General features: G+C 44.2%; 1 protein-coding gene across 2 annotated transcripts in view; it reads right to left on the bottom strand.

Moving 5' to 3' along the window:
- The window catches only part of Slain1 (SLAIN family member 1), a 57,570-nt gene extending 40,588 nt beyond the window's left edge, over positions 1-16,982 (bottom strand). For both annotated transcript variants that reach the window (XM_085698222.2, XM_085698223.2), the window contains exons 1-2: positions 16,292-16,982; positions 10,222-10,361 (exon numbers count right to left, since the gene is read on the bottom strand). In XM_085698222.2, coding sequence (XP_085554348.2) covers positions 10,222-10,361; positions 16,292-16,854 — 703 coding nt within the window. In that variant the 5' untranslated portion in view covers positions 16,855-16,982. The remainder of the gene's footprint in view (positions 1-10,221; positions 10,362-16,291) is intronic.
- Positions 16,983-24,756: the final 7,774 nt, after the last annotated feature.

Below are 24,756 nucleotides of genomic sequence, written 5' to 3'. Positions count from 1 at the left end.
CAGCGACTTCTCCAGGTCTGCCTGTGTGCTGCCATGCTCGTCATCATGATGGCGATGGGCTAAACCTCTGAAACTGTAAGCAAGACCAATGAGATGCTTTCTTTGAAAAGAGTTGTTGTGGTGCTGGTGTCTCTTCATAGCAACAGAACAACAACTGAGACAGAAATCAGTGCTCGATGCCACATTCTAATAAAAGATAATTTCCTCAAAACCCACAGGGTACCAAAGTGACTGAAACATCTTGACTCAAACAATTTTGTTCATGGTCAGAGTTCCAGAAGGAAAAGGAAGGCAAGGCCAGGGTTATATACTTCCAGCCTAATGAGAAGCTGGGCCTCCACTCAAGCCACACAGTGAGGACCTCATCTGAGAAAAGTTAAGACACAGTGGCATTATTATTAGCTCTTTTAATACTTATAGATATTATCATCTCTTTTAATACCTTTTATTATGCTACAAATTGCCAAAACATTTATCCAGATAATAGCGTTTTGATCTATACGCAAAAGTCACTGGGACAGGAAGTCTTTCATCTCTATACACAACACCCTCCAGTACAGAGACCCTAAGCCATTCTGTCATCTCTCTACAAGCCTTTGGAAATGCTCACAGACATACTCAAATATCTGGACAACAAAAGAATTTCAAAACCAAGGTGGAGGTTGTGTCTCCTCATTTCACTCGTGGAAACTGACTACACTAAAGGAGAACACGGAATCAGTGGCTCCAAGTAAATCCGCCATTGTGCTGGGCTTCTGGGATTTTCTCCCTCTTGTTTCCTGCCACCACATTAGCCACAACCACTATGCCCTGCCAATTAAGCTCACACTGCACATCTGGGCTAGGCCATTCTCCATCTGTCCAGACACCTGGGACAGGCTGTCACCCTGACCTGAGCCTCTAGAGCAGCTGCTGAAGACCCCGTTGATTCTCACGTCTCTTCTCGTAGGCCACACCTTCAGGAAGCCATCCCTGGCAATCCCCGAAGTTCGGGTCTTCTGCTAGCCTCACTGTGCTGGCTTTGTAAAAATCAAATTTAATTCCATTCATTTTATTGACCGGGGTTTGGGAAGAGGTCACAGGCCACAGTGCACATGTGGAGGTCAGGAAAAAAAAAAACATACAGGAGCTGGTTCTTTCTTCCCACCACTTGAACCCAGGGACTGAACTCAAGTCTTCAGACACGCTTGCCACCTGCGCCATCTCAGTGGTCCTATTCATAATGCTTTGAGGAAGAAGAAACAGAACAAGAGCGGTTACCTGCATCACCTGTCCCTTGAATAAGTTTGGCAAGTTCAAAGGCCAGGCACTGAGCTTCTCTGGCAATCAGCACATAGCACCATGCCTGCAGCTAGTAGCTCCAGTCAAGCGCTGGCATTTCCTAAAGGAAGAACCTAGAAATTCTTAAGAGCAGCTGCACCTTTCAGAAGCCCTAGGAATAAGGCAAGACTATCTACCACAGCTAACTTCATCCATATGTAATCAAGTTTAACCATCATAGTAGCATTAAAGTAGGGGAAAATATGTGGGGGACTTGGACACAGAAACCACATGTAGCACAAGCTTAGTACACACCAGGTGTAGGTTCAACCCCTAATACACACACACACACACACATGCACACACACGCACACATATACACACATGCGCCCACACACATACACATGTACACACACACGCACACACACGCATGCACACACATGCACACATATATACACATGCGCCCACACACATACACATGTACACGCACACACGCACTCACAGCTTTGGTGGAACTATTGATTTTATTTTTCTTTATAAGCAATAAAATAGAAGCTCAATAATAATTTCACTGCAACAACTACTTTGTACTGCCATGAGTTTCTTGTTATTTTAATAAACATCTTTCTAACTTTGGTGGAAACGCAAAACAAAATTAATACCACATAAACACACATAGAATCGGTGAAGAAAAAGGAAGAAGGGTTGTCTAAGGATATTTGGCAAGCGTATCCAGGTTGCTGGCTAGAATGGGTTGAAGTGGCAGATTGACGAGAGGCCCGGTCCTAGGTAATGTGTAACTTTCTGTACTAAATCATCGCCCGAGCTGACACGCAAGCATGAAGGCTATTTTGAACATAGCAGCAGAGCAAGCACATGATGGAACCCCACAGCTGGGGCAACGTGTCTTCAATTATCAGCACACAGAAATACGCAAATGCCGGGAGACCCTGCTCTGTACAAAATGCTTCGCATGATTCCAAATTATTTTTTTTTCCTACAAGAAAGAATCTTTTTGGGAAGCTTACCTAAAATGAACTCTACTTGCTAAGTTTTAATTCGGTGCTCCAAATGTGACAGAGCACCCCAAGAGTTGAAACACGAGCTGGCAAGGATAACATCTGGGCCATGCGAGGAGACGCTGGGCAGGTTCCAGGAGACAGATAGTTGATAAGCTCCTAATGGCTCGGTTCAATCTGTGTGGTTTATACAAATGAAAAGGCCACCTTCAGATCACTGGGTCACATCAAAGGCTCTGCTTGTCTGAGTAAAGTCAGGAATTAATGCAGCATCGGAACAACCGAGCAAAGAAGGGAGGCAAGCCTCACACAAAGATGTAAGGAAAAAGCCCAACAGAGGCCAGTGTCTCTCCACATTTCTCAGCCTACGACCCCAAGGGAAATGAGATGTGGCCACAGCAAAACACGACCAAGGACGGTAACTGTGTGTGCAGACTGTGCTGTGAAAACGACACTCACACGCCTCAGATGTGACCTGTCCTGAGTCAGCTGGACGCCCGAGCACCTGAAGCCAGATAAGCTTTTATTAATTGGACCCAAATTAAGTGAGCCACATATTGGGTGCTTCAAATTACTTAGATAAGCTTTTGAATCATTATTTGGTTAACATCCCAGCCTCACGACATGGATTTATCAAAGCCTCTGCATTATCATTATTCCAATTCGGGCTATCAAGTGAGTGGACCCTGACTATCAGAGTTCCTTGTGGTTTTGCAATTTGCATTTAAAAAGGGTGGGAGACAGAAAAGCCTTTCCAAAATGGGTTGAGTTGTCCTTATCGGAAATGCATGGGACCTGAACTTTTTTTAATGCACGGAAGATCTTGGTGATAGGAAGGACCCAAATCTAAATACAAAATTCATTCGTTTCATAAGCACTTTGTACATAGCAGACTAAAGGTCATCATATACAGTACTGTGAAGAATTTCATGCATAAAATAAAATGCTCAGCTTGAAATTTTCTATTTGTAACATTTTGCTGGCTTTCAAAAATCTCCCCCCAATTTTAGAGTATTTTATAACCATTTTCAGGTTAGGGATGCCCAGCTTGTACCTATAGTTCTAAGAAGAATCAGAAGAGAAGGAAGAGACTAAAGAAGGGCTTTGAATTTCCCACTATGTTTAAACAAACTATCTGTCTAAAACCCTTCAGATTAAGAACCCTAACTCAAATAATGATGCTTATGTGTGAAATGCACGGATCCCACTCCTCGGAAGGCAATGACACTTCCTCTATGAGGCACAGGCAACCAAACAAAGAGGAATCCTGTGTGCTAGCTTCAAGTCCTGACAAATGAAGACCCACACAGCAGAAGCGTCTGTGTGTTCACATCACTTCACATTTTGCAGAGTTAATTCACATCCAAGTGCCCATGAACCCATTCTACTAGCCCCATGATGTCGTTGGGTGTTTCTTTCTACCACATGAGATGCTGGAAGCTCACTAGGAGCCAAATAAGGCTGAGGCACGGGGGACACTGAGCCTAGTCACTAGCTAAAAATTCCCCCCACCATACTCACCCATTCAGTAATTAGCGCTCAACGCCTACCACACAAGAGCAGCTACTCTAGCAAGCAAGGAGGCTACAGCAGTGAGCGAGACAGATTTAAACCCCATCCAGCCACAGAGCTACCATTTAATGAGCACTGCCATATGACTTGTGGGCTTTTGTCTTGATTAGCAGGATGTCATTGACAACACCAAATGTTCGATGAAAACTCTTTCTTTTGTGTGTCTAAGAAAACTAAATGCATCAAATCAGACAATTAGAAAACCAAGGAGCCAACACTTGAACATGCTAAACGTTGTATTAAGCATTGGTAATCCAAGAGAAAATCGAGGTACAGATCCTTAATCTACTCATAAAAGATGTGGATGTAAGAATGAACAAAACGGAGCTCCTGTCAATGGAGAACAAACCACAGTGAGACCAGTGCTCAGAAAAAACAAACAAGCACCACTCTAGGCTTCATCAACGAACTTTACACTACGAGACTAGAGATTTGAGACACTGGAAAAGGACTGTAATTATTTTACCTTCATCATTATTCCGACGAAATATTTAAGGCGGCGATGATGTCATCACTATATTCCTAAAGTATACACCTCACAAAATACCCTTCCTCTCTCTCATTTTCTTCAAAAGTGCTAGATTTTTAGTTTATTCTCATAGCTTCAAACCAGAGCCAAGAAATTTTCCATAAACACTCACGCAGTTTCCCACGCTTGGTGATCTCTAGCCGTAAAGTCAAGGGTGTGCTGTTGGAAGATGCTTAGCGGCCCTTTAGTAAGATAGAATCTGAAGGAACCCAGAGGCAGTAAACCTGAAGAGAATCCTAGGAGAAAGGCAGCCAAATGTGCCTACCGAAACCACATAGGAGACAGGTGCGCAGCTCCGGCCTGCAGGCTCAGCCTGATGGACAGCTGAACAGGAGGCCAGCTCAAGGGCAGCTTGGTTACGGAGTGAATTCCAGGTCAGCCCAGGCCACACAGAAAGAACATGTCTCGAGAAAGAAAAATATCAAGTGGGAACAGACCATGATAAAGCCTCTGGAGACACATCCCTGGGCTGGTTTCCTCCTTAGCAAGAGAGCTACCTGTCACCACAGTTAAGTATAGGGCCCAGAAGCCTAGGGCAAAGGAGGACATACCAAGGGAAGGAGAAAGGGAGAGAGGCCTGTCGACCAGATATCCTCGGTCACCCCCTGGTCAGGCCCTCTCCACACTTTCTCATGAATTAAATCTTTAAGTTTTAAGTACCCTTCTTTCTAAAAGCAGCAAGGTCAAGAACTAGAAGCCAACTGTCTAGAATGTTTGTTCTCTGAGAAGCAGCCCTTTGTTGGACGTGCCGGGATAACAGGAAGAAGAAAGTAAGTACAAGCTTCTGTCTGTCTGTTTTGTGATGGACATGATACAGCTGACTTTGCAAACCACACAGGTCTCAGATAAAGTCCTCAATGACACCTGTCATTTGAAATGAAGCCCACACAAAAAGAAATGGCTGCCTTAGAGCTAATGGAACTTTAAACTATGGAGAGCTCACATGACTCCAGTGTTTGCACTGTGAGAAACACAGAGCCATAATGTTAATTTTTCATCTCTACTCTCACTGACCAAAAAAAAATAATAATGTCCTTTACTTAGAGGCCAGCAATTTTTCAAAAGAAAGGATTAAGTAGAAAGCCCTAATTTTCTTAGAAAACCATGTCAGGGTAGCAAGGAAAGCTTCAGACCCCTAGGCAAGACTGAGAGTGAGAATGTCTTACTAGAGGGCAGCACTCAAAGACAGATTAAGACGAGGAGGCAGATGGGGCTCCAGCTCACAGTGAGGGAAGTTATGAAGAAGCTGGAAGGGTCTAGAATTGTCAGTGCAAGGGACACAGTGGCTTGCAAGTTCTGAATACTCAGGAAAGCATTCAACCCCCCAGCTTCTCCTCAGCACAACCAACTCCTGCTTCCTTCATTTTAACAAACACAGATTTGCTATCTGAAAAAAAGAAAAAAACAAAAAACAAAAAAACCAAAAAACACTCCACCAGAAACTCAACAGGTACCAGACATAAACGAGGACACCTAACACAAGCAAGAGGAAGAGGCCACGACAGGGCCGGACATGTGGGAGGTACTTAAACACAAGGCAACAGCTTGCAAGATGAGTCATTAAAATGCGTGAGAAAAAAAATATAAAGAAAATCAAGGATGTTATAAAGCACATAGAAAACACAGAAATTTTCGACATCCATCTAGGGATTGCACACCCAGCCATCAGGAATACCAAGAACAAACAGAAAATGGGAGGAGCAGGGAGCTTATAAAGAACTGAGGCAAGAAATGTTTGTGCAGCTAACATTTCCGGGCTCAAAGCGACACTGGACGAGCAAAACCACGACACTGATGACTAAGTTCAAAATGCCCTTAATACAGGGCGGCATTCTAAAACACCTATGATCTTTAAGCAATAGGAACATAAGTAAAAAGTGAGGAAGAAGACAGCAATGGCGTGCCTCCAACAGCAGTCCCGGAGGCGACATGAACGGAACGAGCCTTTGAAGTCCTCTAGGAAACACCTCAGGACTCCATGCGCAGCCCAGCAGCTGGGTAGGTGAGCAACGCCATCTCCAGTTGCACGAGTTCTCAAACTTCCCTTCTGCCTACTCTTTTGTCCTTTCTCCTTCCAGAGGCAATACGATAAAAGCGGGGATCTGGGAGAGGACCTGACAGATGAGGCCACTGAGGAGAGGCCGGGAGAACGTAAGGAACAAAACAGAAGAGGAGTACACCATGACAGCTGTCGAGGCAACAACAGAGGGAGCAGCCAGGAACAAGAAATCAAGCCCCTTGGGCTCAGGGTCCACCCTTAGGGTCTGGAAGAAACTAATTACAAAGAGTAAGGAAACTAGCTAAGCATCTTTAGCAGCTGACTAAAAGACAAGGTGGGATACAAAGTATGACGAAATATTGCAATGCCTAGAAAGAAGCATTCCTACCATAAAAATAGTCATGCATCTTATAACTGACAAAAAGCCAGATTGGAAAGCTATCCCAAGAAAACATAAAGAGGGGGGATTGAAAAATTAAATCTCACAACCCAAAATCAAAAGCCCATGTGAGACAGAGAGAGAGGATGTGTGTGTAAGAATAATTAAGAAGAAAAGGTCATAAATTTGAGAAGCAGTAGGGGAACCCAAGGGCTGAGCAGAAGGAGGAAGCTGTGGGAATGATGTAACTATAGCATTCATGTATGAAATTCTAGAAAAAAAAACTTAAAATGATAATGTAACTCTACAGTCATCTAACAAATGAATTTTAAATAGGATAAACAGAAAAACAAACAGCTTCTGTTAAATAATGCATCTGGGAAATAAACTAAACAGGAAAAGTATGAGGCAAGTTTTGAACCTATTTTTTCTGAAACTACTCATATGATTAATATTTTTCAAGATGAAGAGATTATTTTTTAATGCATATGCTCATTTTAAATGACCATCCAATAAACATTTGCATTATTTGTTTTGTTGTTTTGTTTTGTTTTTCAAGACAGGGCTTCTTTATAGCTTTGGAGCCTGTTCTGGAACAAGCTCTTGTAGACCAGGCTGGCCTCAAACTCACAGAGTTCTGCCTCCTAAATTCTGGGATTAGAGGTATGTGCCACAACACCCAGCTTCATTTGTACTTTAATAAATAAAGCTTGCCTGAAGATCAGAGAGGAAAATAGCCCCACTGATCAGTCTTACAGACCAGGCAGTGGTAACACACACCTTTAATCCCAGTAGCCACACTAATTTGCCGTAGAAACCAGGAGGTCTTTAATCCCAGTGGTGCACACCTTTAAACCCAGCCCAATATAAGACGGGAGGGGACAGCTCACAGACACAGTCTCATTCTGAGATTCTTACAGGCAGGATCTCCACTTCAGACTGAGGTAGAAGAAAGAGCCAGTGACTGCCTGTTAAGCTTTTCTGACCCTCAGATTGAACCCCAACTTCTGCCTCTGAGTTTTTATAAATCGTGCTTCATTAACCTATATTTGACATAATGCAGAGGTAGGATCCAAGGTGCTGATGCATGGCAGACAGCAGGCTACCAGGGGGCTCTATGCTGCCACCCCACCCCAGATCTGCAGCCCAAATTGGCAAGTTATCTTACAATGGAATTATAGATCTTTGAAACAAAAGCATTTAACTTCACAGCAAAAGTTTATAGATTGATATACAAATTTACTCAGATACTGATTTTGGTTTTGAAAACTTAGTTCTCTACCTAAAATTTTGCTATAAAATTCAGATAAACTCAAGCACAAATAAAAACATATCATTTCACTGCATGTCCTCATGACTTCACATCTCCCAATAAAGACAAAATTAGATAATCAGACACCTGGCCAAAAATATTAATGAGATTTGTATTAAGTTTACTAAAATTTCTTCTCTTTCTCAAAACTCAACCCATCAGCGTAACTTGTATGGTGGTCAGCTGAAACAGGGACTGTGGGGGGCCACACCCAGATGCCTTCTGTTTCTGTGATATCAGCTATGAACTGTTTTTACACTTAAGAGGAGGGGGATATCTCATGACAGAAAAAAAATCTCTTGAAATTCTGATCTGTGTCCATAAATGAAGTGTCATTGGGACAGGGCTCTGGTCACTTAATCTTAAATCTGCCACTGTTTTCAAGCAATGAATGATCAAACTGCAGTCACCACAGAGTGTGGAGTCTGAAAACTTAAGACATCTCCTTCATGACCCTCTGCAGAAAAACACTGATTGATCTCCGAGTTAAGATATTATAATTCTTGAATCTCATTTGACTTTGCTTCAAATTATTAAGCCACATTCATACCTCCACATATCCACACAGTAAGATCATAGGTCATGGACCACTTGATTACGAAGGTGAGACTCATTCATACCTCAACATATCCACACAGTAGGACCATAGGTCATGGACCACTTGAGTAAGACAGCGAGACTCAGAGGGACTGGCTGTCTTGTTGAGAGTCAGTGTTGCGCAGAAGCAGAACTTATAAAAGATTCTTTGGACATCAGGGTACCACCCCACTAATGCCCAGTGTTTACTCCAATACATTCTTGTTCCTATGACCCTCTTCAGCATGCTACCAATAAATCAATAGCTAAAAAATGTTCATGAAGCATGTGCCTAATTCCAGCTTCCCCAAATATTTAAGCTAAATTTCTGACAGTAACTTATACCCAGCCAATACAGCAAGCAGTACAGAATTTATGTGCTGTTAAGGATTGGATCTCTGATGTCAGGAAGACCCCCAACTCTGACCCTGTCCCCCAATATCCTTCTGGCTTAGCAATCCTCTTAAATCATTCAACTTCACCCTTTTCACCTCTACAGGAGAGTAAAAGACAAGTGACTGACTCACATCAGGCCAACATGAATGAGCTTCGTAGAGCTAAGAGGTGAAGACTCTATCTATGCTGGTCTTCCACTCAGGCATCTCATACCCATCCTTGATCCTCGAGGAACTTGAGAAGCAGCGGCTACACTTTAGGTGCCTACGCACCGGTCCTGATCCCACCATGCAGATCCCCTCTGCCCATCCCTCACAGGCACACATGCTTTGCCCTGGAGAGGGGCAGGGCCTGTGATGTCAAGTTCAGATAGGATTTGAGGTGCAGGGGCGCATGGGCAGAAAGAGTTCCCAGATAATGAACAGACACTGGAAGGTTAAAGAACAGGGCAAAAGTCCAACCGATCACAGCCTTGAGTTAGTGAACACACAGGAAAGGTAAGGAACTACAAACTATGCCTTTCCTTAGTAGTTCTTCTACAGCTCTCCATTCATCTCTCTCTCTCTCTCTCTGCTGTCTCTGTCTCCACCATCTGTCTCTGTCGGTGTGTCTGTCTCTCTCTCTGCTGTGTGTGTGTGTGTGTGTGTGTGTGTGTGTGTGTGTGTGTGTACTAACACTTCCACATCTGCTGCTATCTATCAGTTAACTAACGTTACATACATTACTAGGACTAGTTCCTAGTTCATGGAGCTTAGCACTTCCAATTATGCATCCAGCTAAGCAGGGAGGCAGCACAGGAAGCGGCCGTCAATGAGGTTAGTCCTGCAGTCTCAAAAGACGCCCAGTTTCAACTTAGAGTTGAGCCACAGACCCGAAATACCAATGAAGAACAGTGAAGACAGATCCATTTCCTTTACTGACATGTTTTTGAAACACACACACACAAACACAAATGTGCTCCATATTATAAGCCAAAAATCTGGCTAAAAGTAGCCCCGAAAGTCAATAGAGTCTACACTGAGGAATTCTTGTGTGTAGTACAGGATAGGGTGGTTGCATGCTACAACAGCCTGTACATCAGGGTAAGGGTTCTTCACCTGAAGTCTACTCCCAAACCAGAAACAAAACCAAGTCAGGAGGAGGAGGACCAGAGAAAGAAAGCACACACATTCACAATACCTTGCTCCAGTCTGAAGCGGAGGGAGCGTCTGGCTGCTTCCATCTCAGGAGTTGGGTTATCTAGGATATGTCTACACCACTGCAAGGGACTCAGGGATTTCTCTGGTGAAGGAAAGACCTTTGATGAGCCAATATATAACCTTAAAAAAAAGAGAGAGAAATCTACATTATAGGTATGCCATAGGTTAGAGAGAAACCTCTATTCTGGCGGAAACGGCATGTACTGAATAGTTCCCATGGAGACGGAACTGTGTTTGAGTGCTTCAAAGTCCCAAGAGTCATTTTTAACAGGCAAATATCCCCAAATAGAATAGGTCACTTTCCAGTGCCTGCTGAGATCTGCTTAACGAAGAAACTAAAAATCCCCCCTTTAGTAGCAGAAGCTTCTCTTAACCAGAGCTAAACTGGCATCTTATAATAGCACTTGACATGTCTAGAAATCAATGCCATCTCTCTCGGCTCTAACAGAAGCCTTCCAAGCCACTCTGATTCTAATGAACATGTATTCCTGAGACACCAGACTTTATGGTTTTCCCTTTTGCTGTCACAGACAGGACAGTCACCTGTTAGGGTGGTGTCAGTGGCCCACAAAGGTGGAAGATGTCTTCTCCTTTGGCAACTCATCCTAATAACTCAGAGACTGTGGGGGACTCGCTGGCAATTATCCTGGGATTTGAGGTTCAACCTCTGCTGCAAGGACTCAACTCTGCCGTTGCAGCCAACGAGCACAGCAAGCAAAATTCACTCAAGAAGCCATGACGTCATCCCTGTACCACTTTAATCCCAGCGCCAGGGAGGCAGAGGCAGGCAGATCTGGGCCTTTAGGCCAACATGATCTTGAGAGTGAGTTCCAGAATACCACAGCTACAAAATGAGACCTTGTCTCAGAACAAACAAAAACTGATATGCAGTAATTCTCACATTCTTTTGAATATTCCGTCACTTAAAAATGTAAAAAGCTATATTTCTAGCTATACAAAGCAGGCAGTGAGGCTGATTTTCTCTTTTTGCTGACTCCTGTTACAGACGAAATTATCTAGTTAATTTCACGGTAACTGCAATACATCACACTTTTCTTGGAGTGCGGCCCACAGTCCTGTATCCACTAAGCATCCATTGGTCCACTACTTCATACACCCTGTGCCTCCTCTGCCCTCCGTTGACACAGGTGGGTAATATCCGCCCCCATTCCTTGCCTAGAGACTCCAGCTGTGTAGACACAGGCACTGCTCTCTGGTCCAAGGAAAGTTTAGGTTGGCCACTTGTTCTTACTCTTTGGTGCTTCAAACACGATTGCTTGAGCATACAGCAGCTCCCGTTTTCAGATCCAGTAGGTTCAGGGTAAGTTCAAAGAATCTAAAGGTCTAACAAGTTCCCAGGCAGTGATGATCTCTCTGATGTCAAGAACACACTTAAGACACTCTGGGCTAAATCAATCAAGGTAATTCTACTGCCCAACTCCACCCAGAGCCTTGCTCATACCCAAGGCCAGATACAATCCACACCAATCTAAGCCAATCCAAAAACAGAAAGTTAACCTAAATGGATATGTAGAGAAAAGCTAAAAAGTAAAAACTGTAATTGAAAATTAAAAAGAAAACCCAAGCTAAAAAAGTTGATTGTTGAAGTTTACCAAATATCTATAAACACAATACCAATTCTTCATGACTCTTCCACAGGTGACAGGTGACATCCAGAGGTATTTCATGTGTTTTTCTAGATTCTATAGACAGACACAGGCATTACAGCAAGGGGGAAAAAAAATCTCTAATGACCACGATCACTCACGAGCAGATGCAGAGTCTAAATATTTTAGCAAGCCGAGTCTCACACAGAGACATTTCATCTTCACCACATGGAGTTTATTCCAGAAACGAAAGCTTAGTTTAACATTAAGACATCAATGTAACTTCCAATGTTAACTAAAATGGAAAAAGCCATGTGATGATCTCAATAGACAAAGGAAAAAGCATTTGACAGCCATAAAAAAAAAAACTTCAGTAAAACTGGAAGCTGAGGAAATACCCTCAAACCAACAGAAGAGCTATTTAAAGATGAACACTCTCGGAGAGCAAGAACACAGGGTCATCATTGCTAGTCAACGTTCTACAGAGGTCCTACCACTTCAACTAGGGAATGGACTAGCAATATTTGGACTGAACAGTTGTAAGCCTGTCTTTCTTCACAGATAACACCATCCACTTAAAACTAGTGAATCTAGTAGATTGTCTGTAGGATGCTGGGTCAATGTACTTTGTTGTGCGCATCTGTGCGCATCAGCAACAAAATACTGGTACTTTCACATTTGCCCCTTTCCGTCTCCAGGAGCATTTTGAAAACTGTCAGGCACATGTACAAACCTCACAAAAACGTGTACAAGGTTTATACAGTAGGAACCACAAAGCCATTCTGAGAGAGATTAAAGACATACGTTAACAGATATATATATATATATATACCAGGTTTCTGGTTCAAAGGCTGAATACTAATAAGGTGTAGGTTGTCCTTAATGTTATCTTTCTAATTAACCAAATTCCAATAGACACCCTAACAGTGCGTGTGTGTGTGTGTGTGTGTGTGTGTGTTGTGTGTGTGTGTTTCTAAAATTCACACGGAAATGGGAAGACCCTTCAATACCAAACGACTTCTTCAAGGCAGTGAAGCTGGAGTGTTCTCACTACCTGAGTCAGGGCAGAGCAACAGCAATGCCGACAGATGAGTACGGCACACAGGTACATACAGCAATGAGGAAAACACAGGCCCCAAGTGGAATCAACCACAGAACATGAAATTTTCACAGTGCAAAGAAGTCAACAAAAGGATGGTCTTCTGAACACACGATGCAAGGATGAGGATGTTCGTTCACAAAACTGTGAGCTCCAGACGCCATACAAGGCCCACAGTTAACCAAAAAAGATAAACTGAAAAGGAAAAACCTTTGTTAGAAGCCCCAGATAAAAGCCTGTGTCCCAAGGTTGGCAAACATCCCTTTGCTGTAGTATCGTAAGACTGACATCATGATTGATCCGGAAGAATGAGCAGGTACCAACCTCTGGGCCTGACCAAAACTAAAATCTTTTCCCTTGTAAAACACTGCTAGACGATTATGAAGCAAACCACGTGTTTGGAGAAGAGATTTGCAAACCAAGTGCCTGGCAGAGAACTTCAATGTAAACTATATATACCCACTCCAGCTGTTCCTTGCTGTACATAGGAAATAAAAATGAGGCATGCAACAAACCTACCATGGAATCCAAAGAAAGGCACACTACTGTGGCACTGGGGGCGGGCACGAAGGGTTCAGAGGGATGCAGGAACTTGGAGAACATTAGCAGGTGGTTTAAATTCTTTAAAGGAAGTCTTGATGGCTACTTTTCCATTAAAAAAAAATGCTTAAAATGTTTCAACACAAAAGTAATGTATAAAATGTTTTTAAAGATCTGTAAATCAGGACACCTGAAAATCTTTAAAAGCACCCAGCTAAGATTAATGCTCCCCCCTGTTTCTCCGCCTGTTTAAGGAATGGACTCCATGAAGAGAGCATCATATGTCCCCGGAAGCACTTTAAAAGCAACGAAGGGCTAATTCTTATTATTTACCAACACATTTGATGACTACAGTTAAATTTCCTTTAATTTAGATTTTTTTCAAGTCACAGTGAGGACTAGAAAAACATGCTGGTTCCACTAAATAGCTCTCTTTAAAACTTATTTCAATGCTCCTTGGATTTTTTAGGAGACAAAACAGAGTAAAAAAGCTAGTCAACCATATCCTAATGGTTGGGTAACTGTGGTAAAAAGCCCATTCAAAAGAAGCAAATATTAATATAAAACTATATTTGGCATACGTACTGTATGTAGCCAGGTAAACACCAATACTATAATAAACTTGAGAGCCCCTTACGGTGTCACATGCCTGTCATCCTGGCACTCAAAAAGCTAAAGCAGTAAGGCATGAACTCCAGGGCCAGCCTGGGCTACAGTGTGAGGCCTTATCTCAAGAAAGTCAAAATAATATTGATAGTATTAATAGTAGATTTTTAATTATGCCATCCTTTTTAAAGGATTGTTCCTTTCTATTTCTATCAAAATTGTAAAATTTCCTCCCACTGTATGTACAGCATCATTACGAAAGGCAAAGGCTCAAATGATTTGAAATTGGCATGAGAGTTTACAGGCATCAGTGTAACGAAGGCCACTGCAAGAGCATTGGTCAATAGCATCCTCAGGCTGGAAGACACGCAGGCTTTACAAGAACAATGTAGTTTAGAACGAACGGCTTAGAGTTCCGGGGAGCGGTGAGCTCTGAGAGCAGAGCAGCAGAGGCTGCTCCCACGGCTCCCCAAAGCAGAGTCTGAGGCAGACGACAGACGTGCCCACAAAAGGTTTATTACAAGATTTTTAAATTCTCAAATCAAAGTAATGAACGATTACAGTTTGCGTGTTTAAAACTTAAAAAGTTGTATTGCTATGTCAAGTGTCAAAGAAAAAGAATATTGTGGTTCCTAATACCAAACCAGTGAGATTCTCCAGCTCCCATTTCCCTTCTACGCAATCGTGTTAACAAGAGCACAGGATGACAAAACCTGATTTTCTTAAATAAAAGCACCCGAGACACAAGAAAGATGCAATTCTTCGTCCTGCCTGTTATTCGGAGTAACAAGTGAACGCTGCACAGCTGCCCTGCAGAACTCAAGTTCCACTCCTCCAACCACTCCTAGAGTACATCTAGCAAGCAAGCAAACTCGCAGAAGTCCTCCGCAAAGGACAAGAGTTCCAGGGCCAAGCAGCAGGAAAACACACAACACGAGGTCTGGATATGGGTCCCCTCCAAAAAGTCCTCATTCGTGGAACATGGACACCCAGCTAACCAAATTCCCATTGCATAAGCATCCTTACCATCAACCTTAAAAGTCCCTAAAATTCGATAATAAGGCTTCACTAACAGCACTCAGTTAGGGTTCCTATTGCTGTGACGACACACCATGACCAACAGCAGCTCTGGGAGGAAGACCTGTACTTAACTTACCACAGTTCATCATCAAAGGAAGTCGGGACAGGAACTCAAGCAGGGCAGGAACCTGGAGGCAGGAGCTGATGCCAAGACCATGGAGGGGGGTGCTGCTTACTGGCTTGTTCCTCATGGCTTGCTCAGCCTGCTTTCCTATAGACCCCAGGACCACCAGACCAGGGATGGTGCCACAAAGGGCAGCTCCCTTCCCCCCAATTATTAGAGAGGAATTTAGGGGGGCATTTTATTAATTGAGGCTCCCTCCTCTCTAACGACTCTAGTCTGTGTCAAATTGACATAAAACTAGCCAGCGCAAGCACTTTTCTTCAATCTGGTTTCATTTCTAAGATTAATGAAAATCCCTAAGTTCAATTTTTTTTTTTTTTTTGAGTAAGTAGTGCCTCCATCTGCTCACTCCATTCCAACACCAGTCTTCGCTTCCAACACCATTCCTGACATGGGAGGATAGCACGTTTTTAATAACCAAATCAGTATCTGAGAGGTTATCAGTGAAACCACAGAAAGAGGGCATATATAACGGCAACTCAACTCCAAGAGCTGATGTCTGAGAAGACACCCATCACTAGGTGGCTTCGGATGCTACCAAGGAGGGCTGCACACCAACCCTGTCAACCCTGTCCAACATTTGTTTGAATGGAGGAACCATAAGCAGTAGAAGGCAGATGCCAAACCTTCCCATCACACACACACACACACACACACACACACACACACACACACACACACTCACACACTCACGGGAATAAAGGAGCAGGACTGAATGACAAGATGACATGAGTTGTGCAGTTAAGGCTAACGAGGCGCTTGGGACCCGGTAATCAGCAAAGAGCAGAACACAAGGCAGATGGCAGGGATCGGTTCCTCCCCAGTCCCCAGTCGGACCAATAGGCGCTACCAGAAAACAGGTTTCTGTCTTCCTGCAAAGCTGCTCAGGGCTTAGCACCTGCTAGGCCGCTGAGTCCCCTTCCTCCCACGCCCCGCCCCGCGTCCTGGGCCTCAGAACTCTGGGTCTGGGGGACCGCGGCGCAGCAGTCAATACCAGGTGTAGTCGTCCTCCTCGCTCCAGGCGGCCAAGCTCTCCAGGTCCAGCGGCTCCACCTCGTCCAACAGCGTTGGAGGCGGCAAGGGCGGCAAGGGCGGCGTGGGGGCTTCCCCCGGAGGGGTCCCTGCGGTCCCCGGTTCCGGGCTGCCACCCCCGCCGAAGAAGCCCGCCGCCGGCTTGGAGTAGACGAAGGGCGCGTCTGCGGGCGGCAGGCTGCAGAGCAGGGAGGGCGCGGGGCTGGGCAAGCAGTAGGTGCCTGGGAACGCGGGGCCCAGCGCCCCCGGGCCCGAGGAGGTCGTGCCGGCCGGGGCCCTGTGCGGGGTGAGAGGGCTGCAGGCCCCGGCTGGCGGTGGCGCGGAGGGCGGCGGCGGCGGCAGCAGCAGCAGGTGCGGGGCGGCTGCCGCACTGGCCGCCCGGCTGCGCAGCTGCTCGTTCTGCTTCTCCAGCTTGCGCACCAGCTCCTGCAGCTTCTTCACCTCCAGCTCGGCGTTCACCACCGGCCCGGAGCCCGCGCCGGAGCCCGTCCCCGGCGAGGCGCATTTCACCTGCTCCGCCATCATCGCGGGAACCCCGAGCGCCGCGGCGAGGAGGCTTCGCGGGCCCAGCTCGCGCCGCCTACCAGCATCAGCACCAGGGCCCAGCCTCGGGCCGAGGCAGCGGCAACCGAGCAGCTCTGCACCGGGCTCTGCTCTAGCGGCTCCGGGTTTTAGCCGCGGCCCCCGGGGCGGGGCGCGAGGGGCGGAGCCTGCGGTGATGGCTCCGTCGAGGGGGCGGGACCTACGGTAGGGACCCGCCCTGGGCATCCGCATGCACCCACGCCACCTAACCTCAGGTGCCTGATTGGACCTAACCTGAACTTCCCGCCGCTCGCACTTCCTCCGTCTTCAGGCGAGGGAGCCCCCACTTCAGGTCAGAGCTGAGGGCGGGCTCTAAAGAAGTCGCAGCAGGTGCCTGTAGCAAAGAGAAATGTGCCCTGGACCAATGGCTCACCCTCTCACAAGAGCACTGTTAGACTTCACCATACTTCCACAAGCTAATAAAACCTACAGTGAACAGAAGCCTAGGCAGCATGATGCTGAGACTCCCAAAACAGACTTGCAGTGGAAAGGTTTAGAAAAGATGCAGCTTAGGGCATAAAAACAAAATGGTGGGATAGGGAAGGTTGAGGAGGGACAGTAAGAAATTCCTGTCACTAAGAGAGCCAGGTGTTTGCTTCAGCCTATCTAAAATCGTCATAGTTGAACTATCTCCACCAGTCCTTCCCTTTTAAACAAGAGTTGCGTTTTCACACTCCATATTAGACAAAAGATCTTCGAGCACCCGCTGTGTGCTCCACTCTGTTCTAAGAGTTGGCTTTTCGACCAAGTGAGCAGCAGGCAAAAGTCAAGGAGGGAGAAGTATAGCAAAATTGTAGAGAGCCCCATCCGTTAAATAATTTACACTATTAAAACCAGACATGAAGAATTTACACTATTAAAACCAGACATGCCTGAGCAGAAAAGAGAAGTCTCTGATAGCACCTTCTTTAAAAAAAAAAAAAACAAAAAAAACAAACAAACAAAAAAACTTCTTGAAAACCAGGCTTTTTATTTATTTTTCAACAACAACAACAAAATGCTTTTAAGCAGACGAGTTGAACTGTTTTGTTCAGTTAATGCTGACTTGATTTTTTGTGTGTTGAAAACAAAGGGAAGCCTGACGTTCTGTTTCGAGAAAAATCCATCCACGCCGCTGGTTCTCACCCTCAGACAGTATCCTGTCTGGTGAGGGGCCTCGCTCAGGCACTGTACACACAGAGACAATGAGAAGGTGTCTCTGTGGCTAGGATGCCACATCTAGAGGCTTTTAGTTTGACCCTGTGCCTAACTGCTCTGAAACCCTCGAGTGTGTCTTTTCACTTGCCAAGCCACAGCTCTTGTGTGTATGTGTTCTGGATTTAAGTTGGCTGGCAGGAGCTGCAGAACTTAGTAAGGACCCCGAAGTTTCCTGCCCAGGAGTCCCAGCTGGCCTTCAGACCCCGGAACCACCTGTATCTTCTATCACCTTTCCAAGTTTCATTCTATCTTTTTTGAGTGTGTTGGTTATTACTAAAACCTGGAGAAGTGGAGTCATACTATCGAAACTCCTAAGTGAAGACTCTATTGAAGGATTTTTCTCCGCATGCTCAGTGGCAGATGCGGGCAGCAGTATCCCTGAAACACAAAGAAAGGGAGAGGACAGACACAATGAGAACAAAGAGCCGCTGGGCTCCACATCAGCGAAAGAAATTGGGAGCCAGCCCATAACTGTGAAGACAACAAGAACTATCAAGGGAGGAAAAGTCGTTTTTAACTACACAATTCATATACTCCAAAGAAGCAGGGAAATAAGCAGGTCCCCTCCCGCGTTTGCCCTTTATAGTCTACAGAACACATCCCAGAAGCCAGAAGTCTGGCTGGAGAACTGTTTTTCAAGTAACAAATTTTGTAAAAATTTCTCATTGTTTACAGGAAAGCCTACTGGAAATTTTAAGCACAGAAAAGAGGGGGAGGATTGTCTTATGGGTTCTGCAGCCTTGATTTCTCCTTGCTTTTCAAAGGTGAATTAATTCATGCTCAAGAGAAAGGTTAGGTTTGTTTTTTTTTTTCCTACCAAAGCTCTTTCCTTCCCTTCAGAAAACTGTGCATGTATACATGCTAATGGCACTCCAAATGCACACTGATTTTTAAGTTGGTGTCCCCAGGGTGCCTACCTCCTTAACACATAATTGAAGAGGTTGGTGGTGTCGAGGTTTTAATTAAGCAGTCTTGATTTTTTTTATTTTGATGCAAATTTCAAGCTGTGTGCTTTGAAAGACTTTGCATCCATAGCTGTGTAACTTATTTTTAGTATTTGAAATGAAATGAAAAGGTGGTTTCAGAGTTTGCAGAGAAGATAGCGACATGAAAATGCACGTCTCATTAAAAACTTTCTGGGAAACATCCATAGACCACAATCTCGAAAGCGGATACAGAAATGCGTGTTTTCCGGTAGTCCTCACTCATCACACTTTAAAACCACACAAGGTCACTGAAGTGCCTCTTAAAACACTACAACTAATTCAGTCCCCTGTAAATCTAATGGTCCCTACAGCTGTCAATCACTTATCCAGCGTGAAAGTTGCACAGAGCATGTGCTGCCAAGTTTATATCAATTTGACACAAGCTAGGGCCCCTGGAGAAGAGGGAGGGTCAACTGAGAAAATACCTCTGTAAGACTGAGCTATTGGCAGGCCTTGCAGAGCATTTTCTTGGCGACTGGTGCAGGAGGACCCAGCTCATGGAGGGTGGTGCCACCCCAGGGCTGGTCGTCCTGGGTTCTATAAGAGAGCAGGCTGAGCAAGTCAGTCAGTAAGTAAGTAATATGGAAGTGTAAGCCAAATGAACCCTTTTCTCCCCAAGTTGCTGGGGGTCCTGGTCTTCCATCACAGCAATGGTAACGCTGAATAAGACACAGCAAAATATCTCCTTGAGCATGTGCGTAGAATTAAAAATCTGGAGATGCCCCTGTTATCCTAGTTGCACAAGCGAGACAGGTTCAACTACCGGTCCAAGCTTAGTCATGAAGATAAGAGCAGTTCTCAACAGTTTCTACTGGCCCAGCGACTCTCCTCTTTACGCAGTATCAATTCACCACCACGTACCCAATTCCCTCAAGAGATGAAAATTCACCTAAAATGTTAAATAAAGTCTGAGGATCTCCACGGGTGTTTTCAAGCTGACCAGAAGTCAAGGATTCAGTGAGTCTGCCTCTCACAGGAAACGCCTGCTGCCCACAAAGGAAAGGGCAGAGAGCTGTCCGTCCCACTGCCCATGGGGCTCCCAGTGCCCCATGGGTGGCCAGCGCATGGCAGAGAAACACTGAAAGACTTCTTTAAAAAGAGATGAAAAAATAAATTCCCGAGTTGCATCTGGAATTGAGATCAGAACCTAATTAGTTATTTGCATATGCCTCGTTTATCATGTAGTAGCAAGATGGGAAGATAAGAAGGCTTCTTGCAGACCCATGATAATCAATTATGTCTCATATGACCCAAATAGTACTAGAAAAACACTTGCTACATTGAATGTGCTGTATTTTAAAGCAAGGGGTCATACAGAGAGAAATACTTTGATAATACTCGGGTTGCATGTCTAAACCTCACTCAACACTCCTACATGTCAAACAGCCATGTAATTATACCCTATAAAGTCGTACAGTAGTGCTTAGTAGTGCTTATAGTAAGAATAATGGTGATAATAATTGTCTGTTTGTTTGGCAAGCTATACTTCTAAAAGCCCCTATCCATAAATACTTATTACATGTCTATTATGTTTAAGTCATAGTACTATATAATTTTTAAGATATGAGTAAGACAGTGTCTCCACTGAGACCTTATCTACTGAGGAAAAGAAGGACACCAGACAACTAACTATAGCTCAAGACTCCGTGTGACCAGTATAAAGATGAAAATAAAAGTCAGCGGTGTAGGAGGTGGGCAAACAGAGAGTGGTTTTAGCTAGAAGTTCAGGTAAGGTGACAAGTAGTGAGAGATGTGGCTTCATCTGGTTCCTTTGATCCAACTGAAAGCCCTAATGGAAGTATGCTATTCATTAGTCAGGTTATGGATGCGCCCATTGGACCAAAAAAAAAAAAATTGAGGATGCAGCTTCCAGATCCCAATACTAAATTCTTAGTATTGTTTCCTCTGTGGTCACTTTGCTTTCCTCTTAAAACTCAACCATTGTCATGACAAAGAAATTATATATAGTTTTCTTAAGAGTAGGCATTGGTGCTTACTAATTACACAAATATAAACTCATCTGATTATCAAACAACCCTTAGAGCGGTTCTTATTCTATTCATAAATGAGGAAACAGACACGGAGAGTTGAACTGGCCCAATGCTTACTTTAACAATAGGTGAGAGTCATAGCAAGGCATACTTACCCAGCTTATAGCTGAGATTCCAAGTTCCCAGGCCATGCTATCTTTCCTTAGGTCTTAGGAATCCCTGGCAGAGTTTCCTGATTTGGTCTCCCTGTCTTACTTTGGGTTACTATTGTTATGATGAAACACCATGACAAAAAGCAAGTTGTGTGTGTGTGGGGGGGGTTACTTGGTGTATGCTTCTGCATCCAAAGCCTGTCACTGAAGGGAGTCAGGACAGTCACTCAGAGTGGGAATCTGGAAGGAGAAGCTGATGCAGAGGCTGCAGAGAGGTGCTACTTACTGACTTGCTCCTTCTGTCTTGCATAGTCTGCTTTCTTATGGACTCCAGGACCACCAGCCCAGGGATGGCCCTCCCCATCAAACACTAATTAAGAAAAATGCCCTACAGGTTTGTCTACAGTCCAGTCTTATGAGGCATTTTCTTAATCAAGATTCCCTCCTCTCAGATGACGCTAGCTTGTGTCAAGTTGACATAAAATTAGCCAGCACAATCTACACTATCTGTAAAAAAAAAAAAAATACACACACACACACACACACACACACACACACACCTATCAACCAATGCAAAACTCAGTGGCCAGGGCTGCCTTGAACAAAGGGACAAGCAAATATTACTGGAACTTTGAAGGTCATCAGAACAGATTAGAAAACAGCCGGTTTCCACAGTCTACAAAGTTGCCAGGGCAGACAATGGCTTTCCCCCTCTGCACTCAATGCTTGCTTCTGAGCAAATGACCAAGAGAGCGTAAATCTTCTCTGCACTGCTTCTCATTTCTGGACATTAAGATTCTTTACAAGCTAATACCTGTCTTAAACATGCCCCAAAGAAACAGTGGTGTAGCCTTTGATCAACCCAAATAGATGTTTGAGGAAATGTTTTATTTAAGCTGTATATTTAAATCATTTTATTCTTAAATTACTTTATAATTTATAAATACTGTATATAATAAAATAGTTTTCAATTAAAACTATATTTAAAACTATAAAAGTACATAAACTTTTAAAAAGAATTAGAAATGTTTTTACATAAAACAAATAGGTATTTCTTTTTTGGCTGGGAGTTTTTCTCTTCTTTAAAGTAAGTACCTACGAGTGCTAAAACCCTGAAGAGCAGTAACCTGCTTAAAAAGCATCTTTAAAGCATGTGCAAACCCAAATACCACACATGTTCTCTCATGTGCAGAATAGGTGTGGGGGGAGAGGGGGAGAGAGGGTTAAGGGAGGGAGGTGAGGAAGGAAGGAAGGAGATAAAATTCGAAAGGGGACTTGAGGTGGGGAGAAGGATATCTTAAGATGAAGGGAATAAAAGGGAAGGAGATGGAACCCATCTGACGTGAGAACTAAGGGGAGGATTATTCTGTGGGGAGAAGGAAATTGCAAGAGGGGACAAGGGAGGTGGGCAAGGGCAGGGTGGAGAGGCAAGAGTGAGAGCACAAGAAAATGAGACGTGGTGCATGTAAAAATGCTGGAATAATACAGGCCACTTTATGCTAAGTTACAAACTAATTTAAGATAAATAAGGCAGCGCTGTTCCCAACAGCCAGGCTGCATACTCAGCCATGATGACTGTCAGCGGAGGAACACATAAAGTATGGTCCCTGTTCACAGCGGGGAATTTTTCATCCATAAGAAAGTAAAGTCCCAGATTATGAAGGCAAAAGGATAGACGTGGCCAGTACAGTGTCCAGCAAAGTAATGTAGACATAGGACAAGTGCCACATACTTCTTCTCTCATCTGTAAGAACTAAAGGGCATGGAAGCTAAAGAGGGAGTGCTAAGAGTCAGCAGGGAGGAGAGCCCCTAAGAGAGAGAAGAGGGGACTGAGGGGAAGGAGGGAGCAGGCACAAGGTAGAGGGACATAATAGACATTAGAGGCACAAGTTGTACCTCGTCGAAGATGGCACAGAGAAACTCATTAAATTAACTTGGTGAGGTTTGGGGTGGGGGTTGGTTTGAGGTTTGGGAATTTTCTTGTTTTGATGTTTGGTTTTGTTTATTGTGTGTGTGTGTGTGTGTGTGTGTGTGTGTGCTTGTGTGTTTGTGTGTGTGTTTGCGCTCGTGCACCACATGTATTCTGGGACCCTAGGAGGCCAGGAGCGGGATTATTTGGAACTGGAGTGACTGATGGTCACAAACTACCTGATAATGGGTGCTGAGAACTGACCTTGGGTCCTCTGCAGGAACGGCAAGTGCTCTCAACCCCTGAGCCATCTCTCCAAGTTTGTACAATCAGTATGCGCTAGTAAATCCATAAAAATGCCTTAATTTCTTTCAAAGTTTAACAATATAGGACAAAATGACTTTGGCATAATTTGTTTCTTGCTGAAGAAAAATGCCATTAATATTACCAGAACAATGGATGGGTCTCAGGTTTCTAAAGTATTGCTTTCAAAACAATCTCTTTTCATGTCTTCCTTAAATGTCCCTCTCATACCAGCTGTCTAGTAGCAGCATTGACACTCACTCAGAGCATTAGTTTTCTGTCCTAAGAAAAAAGGACCTGGTAGAGCATCTACTAAGGAAAGAGCTGTGCACGACACCCCAGTTGGAAGCTGAAAGATGACAGTGGTCATGCAGTATTTCACATAATCAAGAAAAGATAGTTTCCTCTGATAGTTTATGAAGTTTCTGTAAAACTCCTCTGCATGACTTACCACAGTTACACACAGGTGTTACAAACTCCAGTCAAAGTCACTTCAAGTCTGTGTGATATGGTATGAGACGATCCCTGTGGCCATGGTTCCTGTCACTCTCCATTGTGCGCTGGCACAGATGCAAGGCTGTCACTCTTGGAATCGAGTAAACGTCAGGGAAAAACAGCAGCGAGACAAGAAGGCAGTAGGCTGCCAGGTCAGCGTGTTCCAGAAGTCAGTGTCAAAGACAGTGTACAATGTTTGTTCAAGACGTGTGCACACTCTGTACACATAATCACTTTCAGGAAACAACAATAATAGTATTATAAGGAGACGGTCTGCATTGGAGTTATAATCTGGGAGCAGCCCTGGTCTCCACAGAGATGCTGATTATAACATTGTTGCCGAAAAGTTGTGCCATCGTGCCTAAGGATACAATGTAGTTTGAGTGAGAATGTCCCTCATAGTCTCAGATGTTTGTGAACTTGGTCCCCAGTTACGGGTGCTGTGTGAATAGGCTTGGAAGGTGTGGTCCTGCTGGAGGAGGCATGTCACTGAGGGTGACATTTGAGATTCCAAGGCCTTGCACCCTTCTTAGGGCACAGTCTTCTCATGCTCCTTGAGTCAAGATTTGAGCTTTCACCTTCTGCTCCAGCCACCACATCTGCTGCTTGTTTTCATACTTCCCCACCATGATAGACTCTGTACCCTCTGAAATTATAGATAAATAAATAAACAAACCTCTCTTTCTTTAGGTTTCTTTGATCATGATGTTTTATCAGAGCTATAGGAAAAGAACTACTACAGATACTCAATCACTATACAGTGACATTTTGTTCAACACTGAACTGCATTATTATACTGGTCCCGTGATATC

The sequence above is a fragment of the Myodes glareolus genome, chromosome 12 (genome assembly GCF_982192425.1).
Source record: "Myodes glareolus chromosome 12, mMyoGla1.1, whole genome shotgun sequence".
NCBI lineage: Eukaryota > Metazoa > Chordata > Mammalia > Rodentia > Cricetidae > Myodes > Myodes glareolus.
This window is presented reverse-complemented; position numbering and strand designations above follow the sequence as displayed.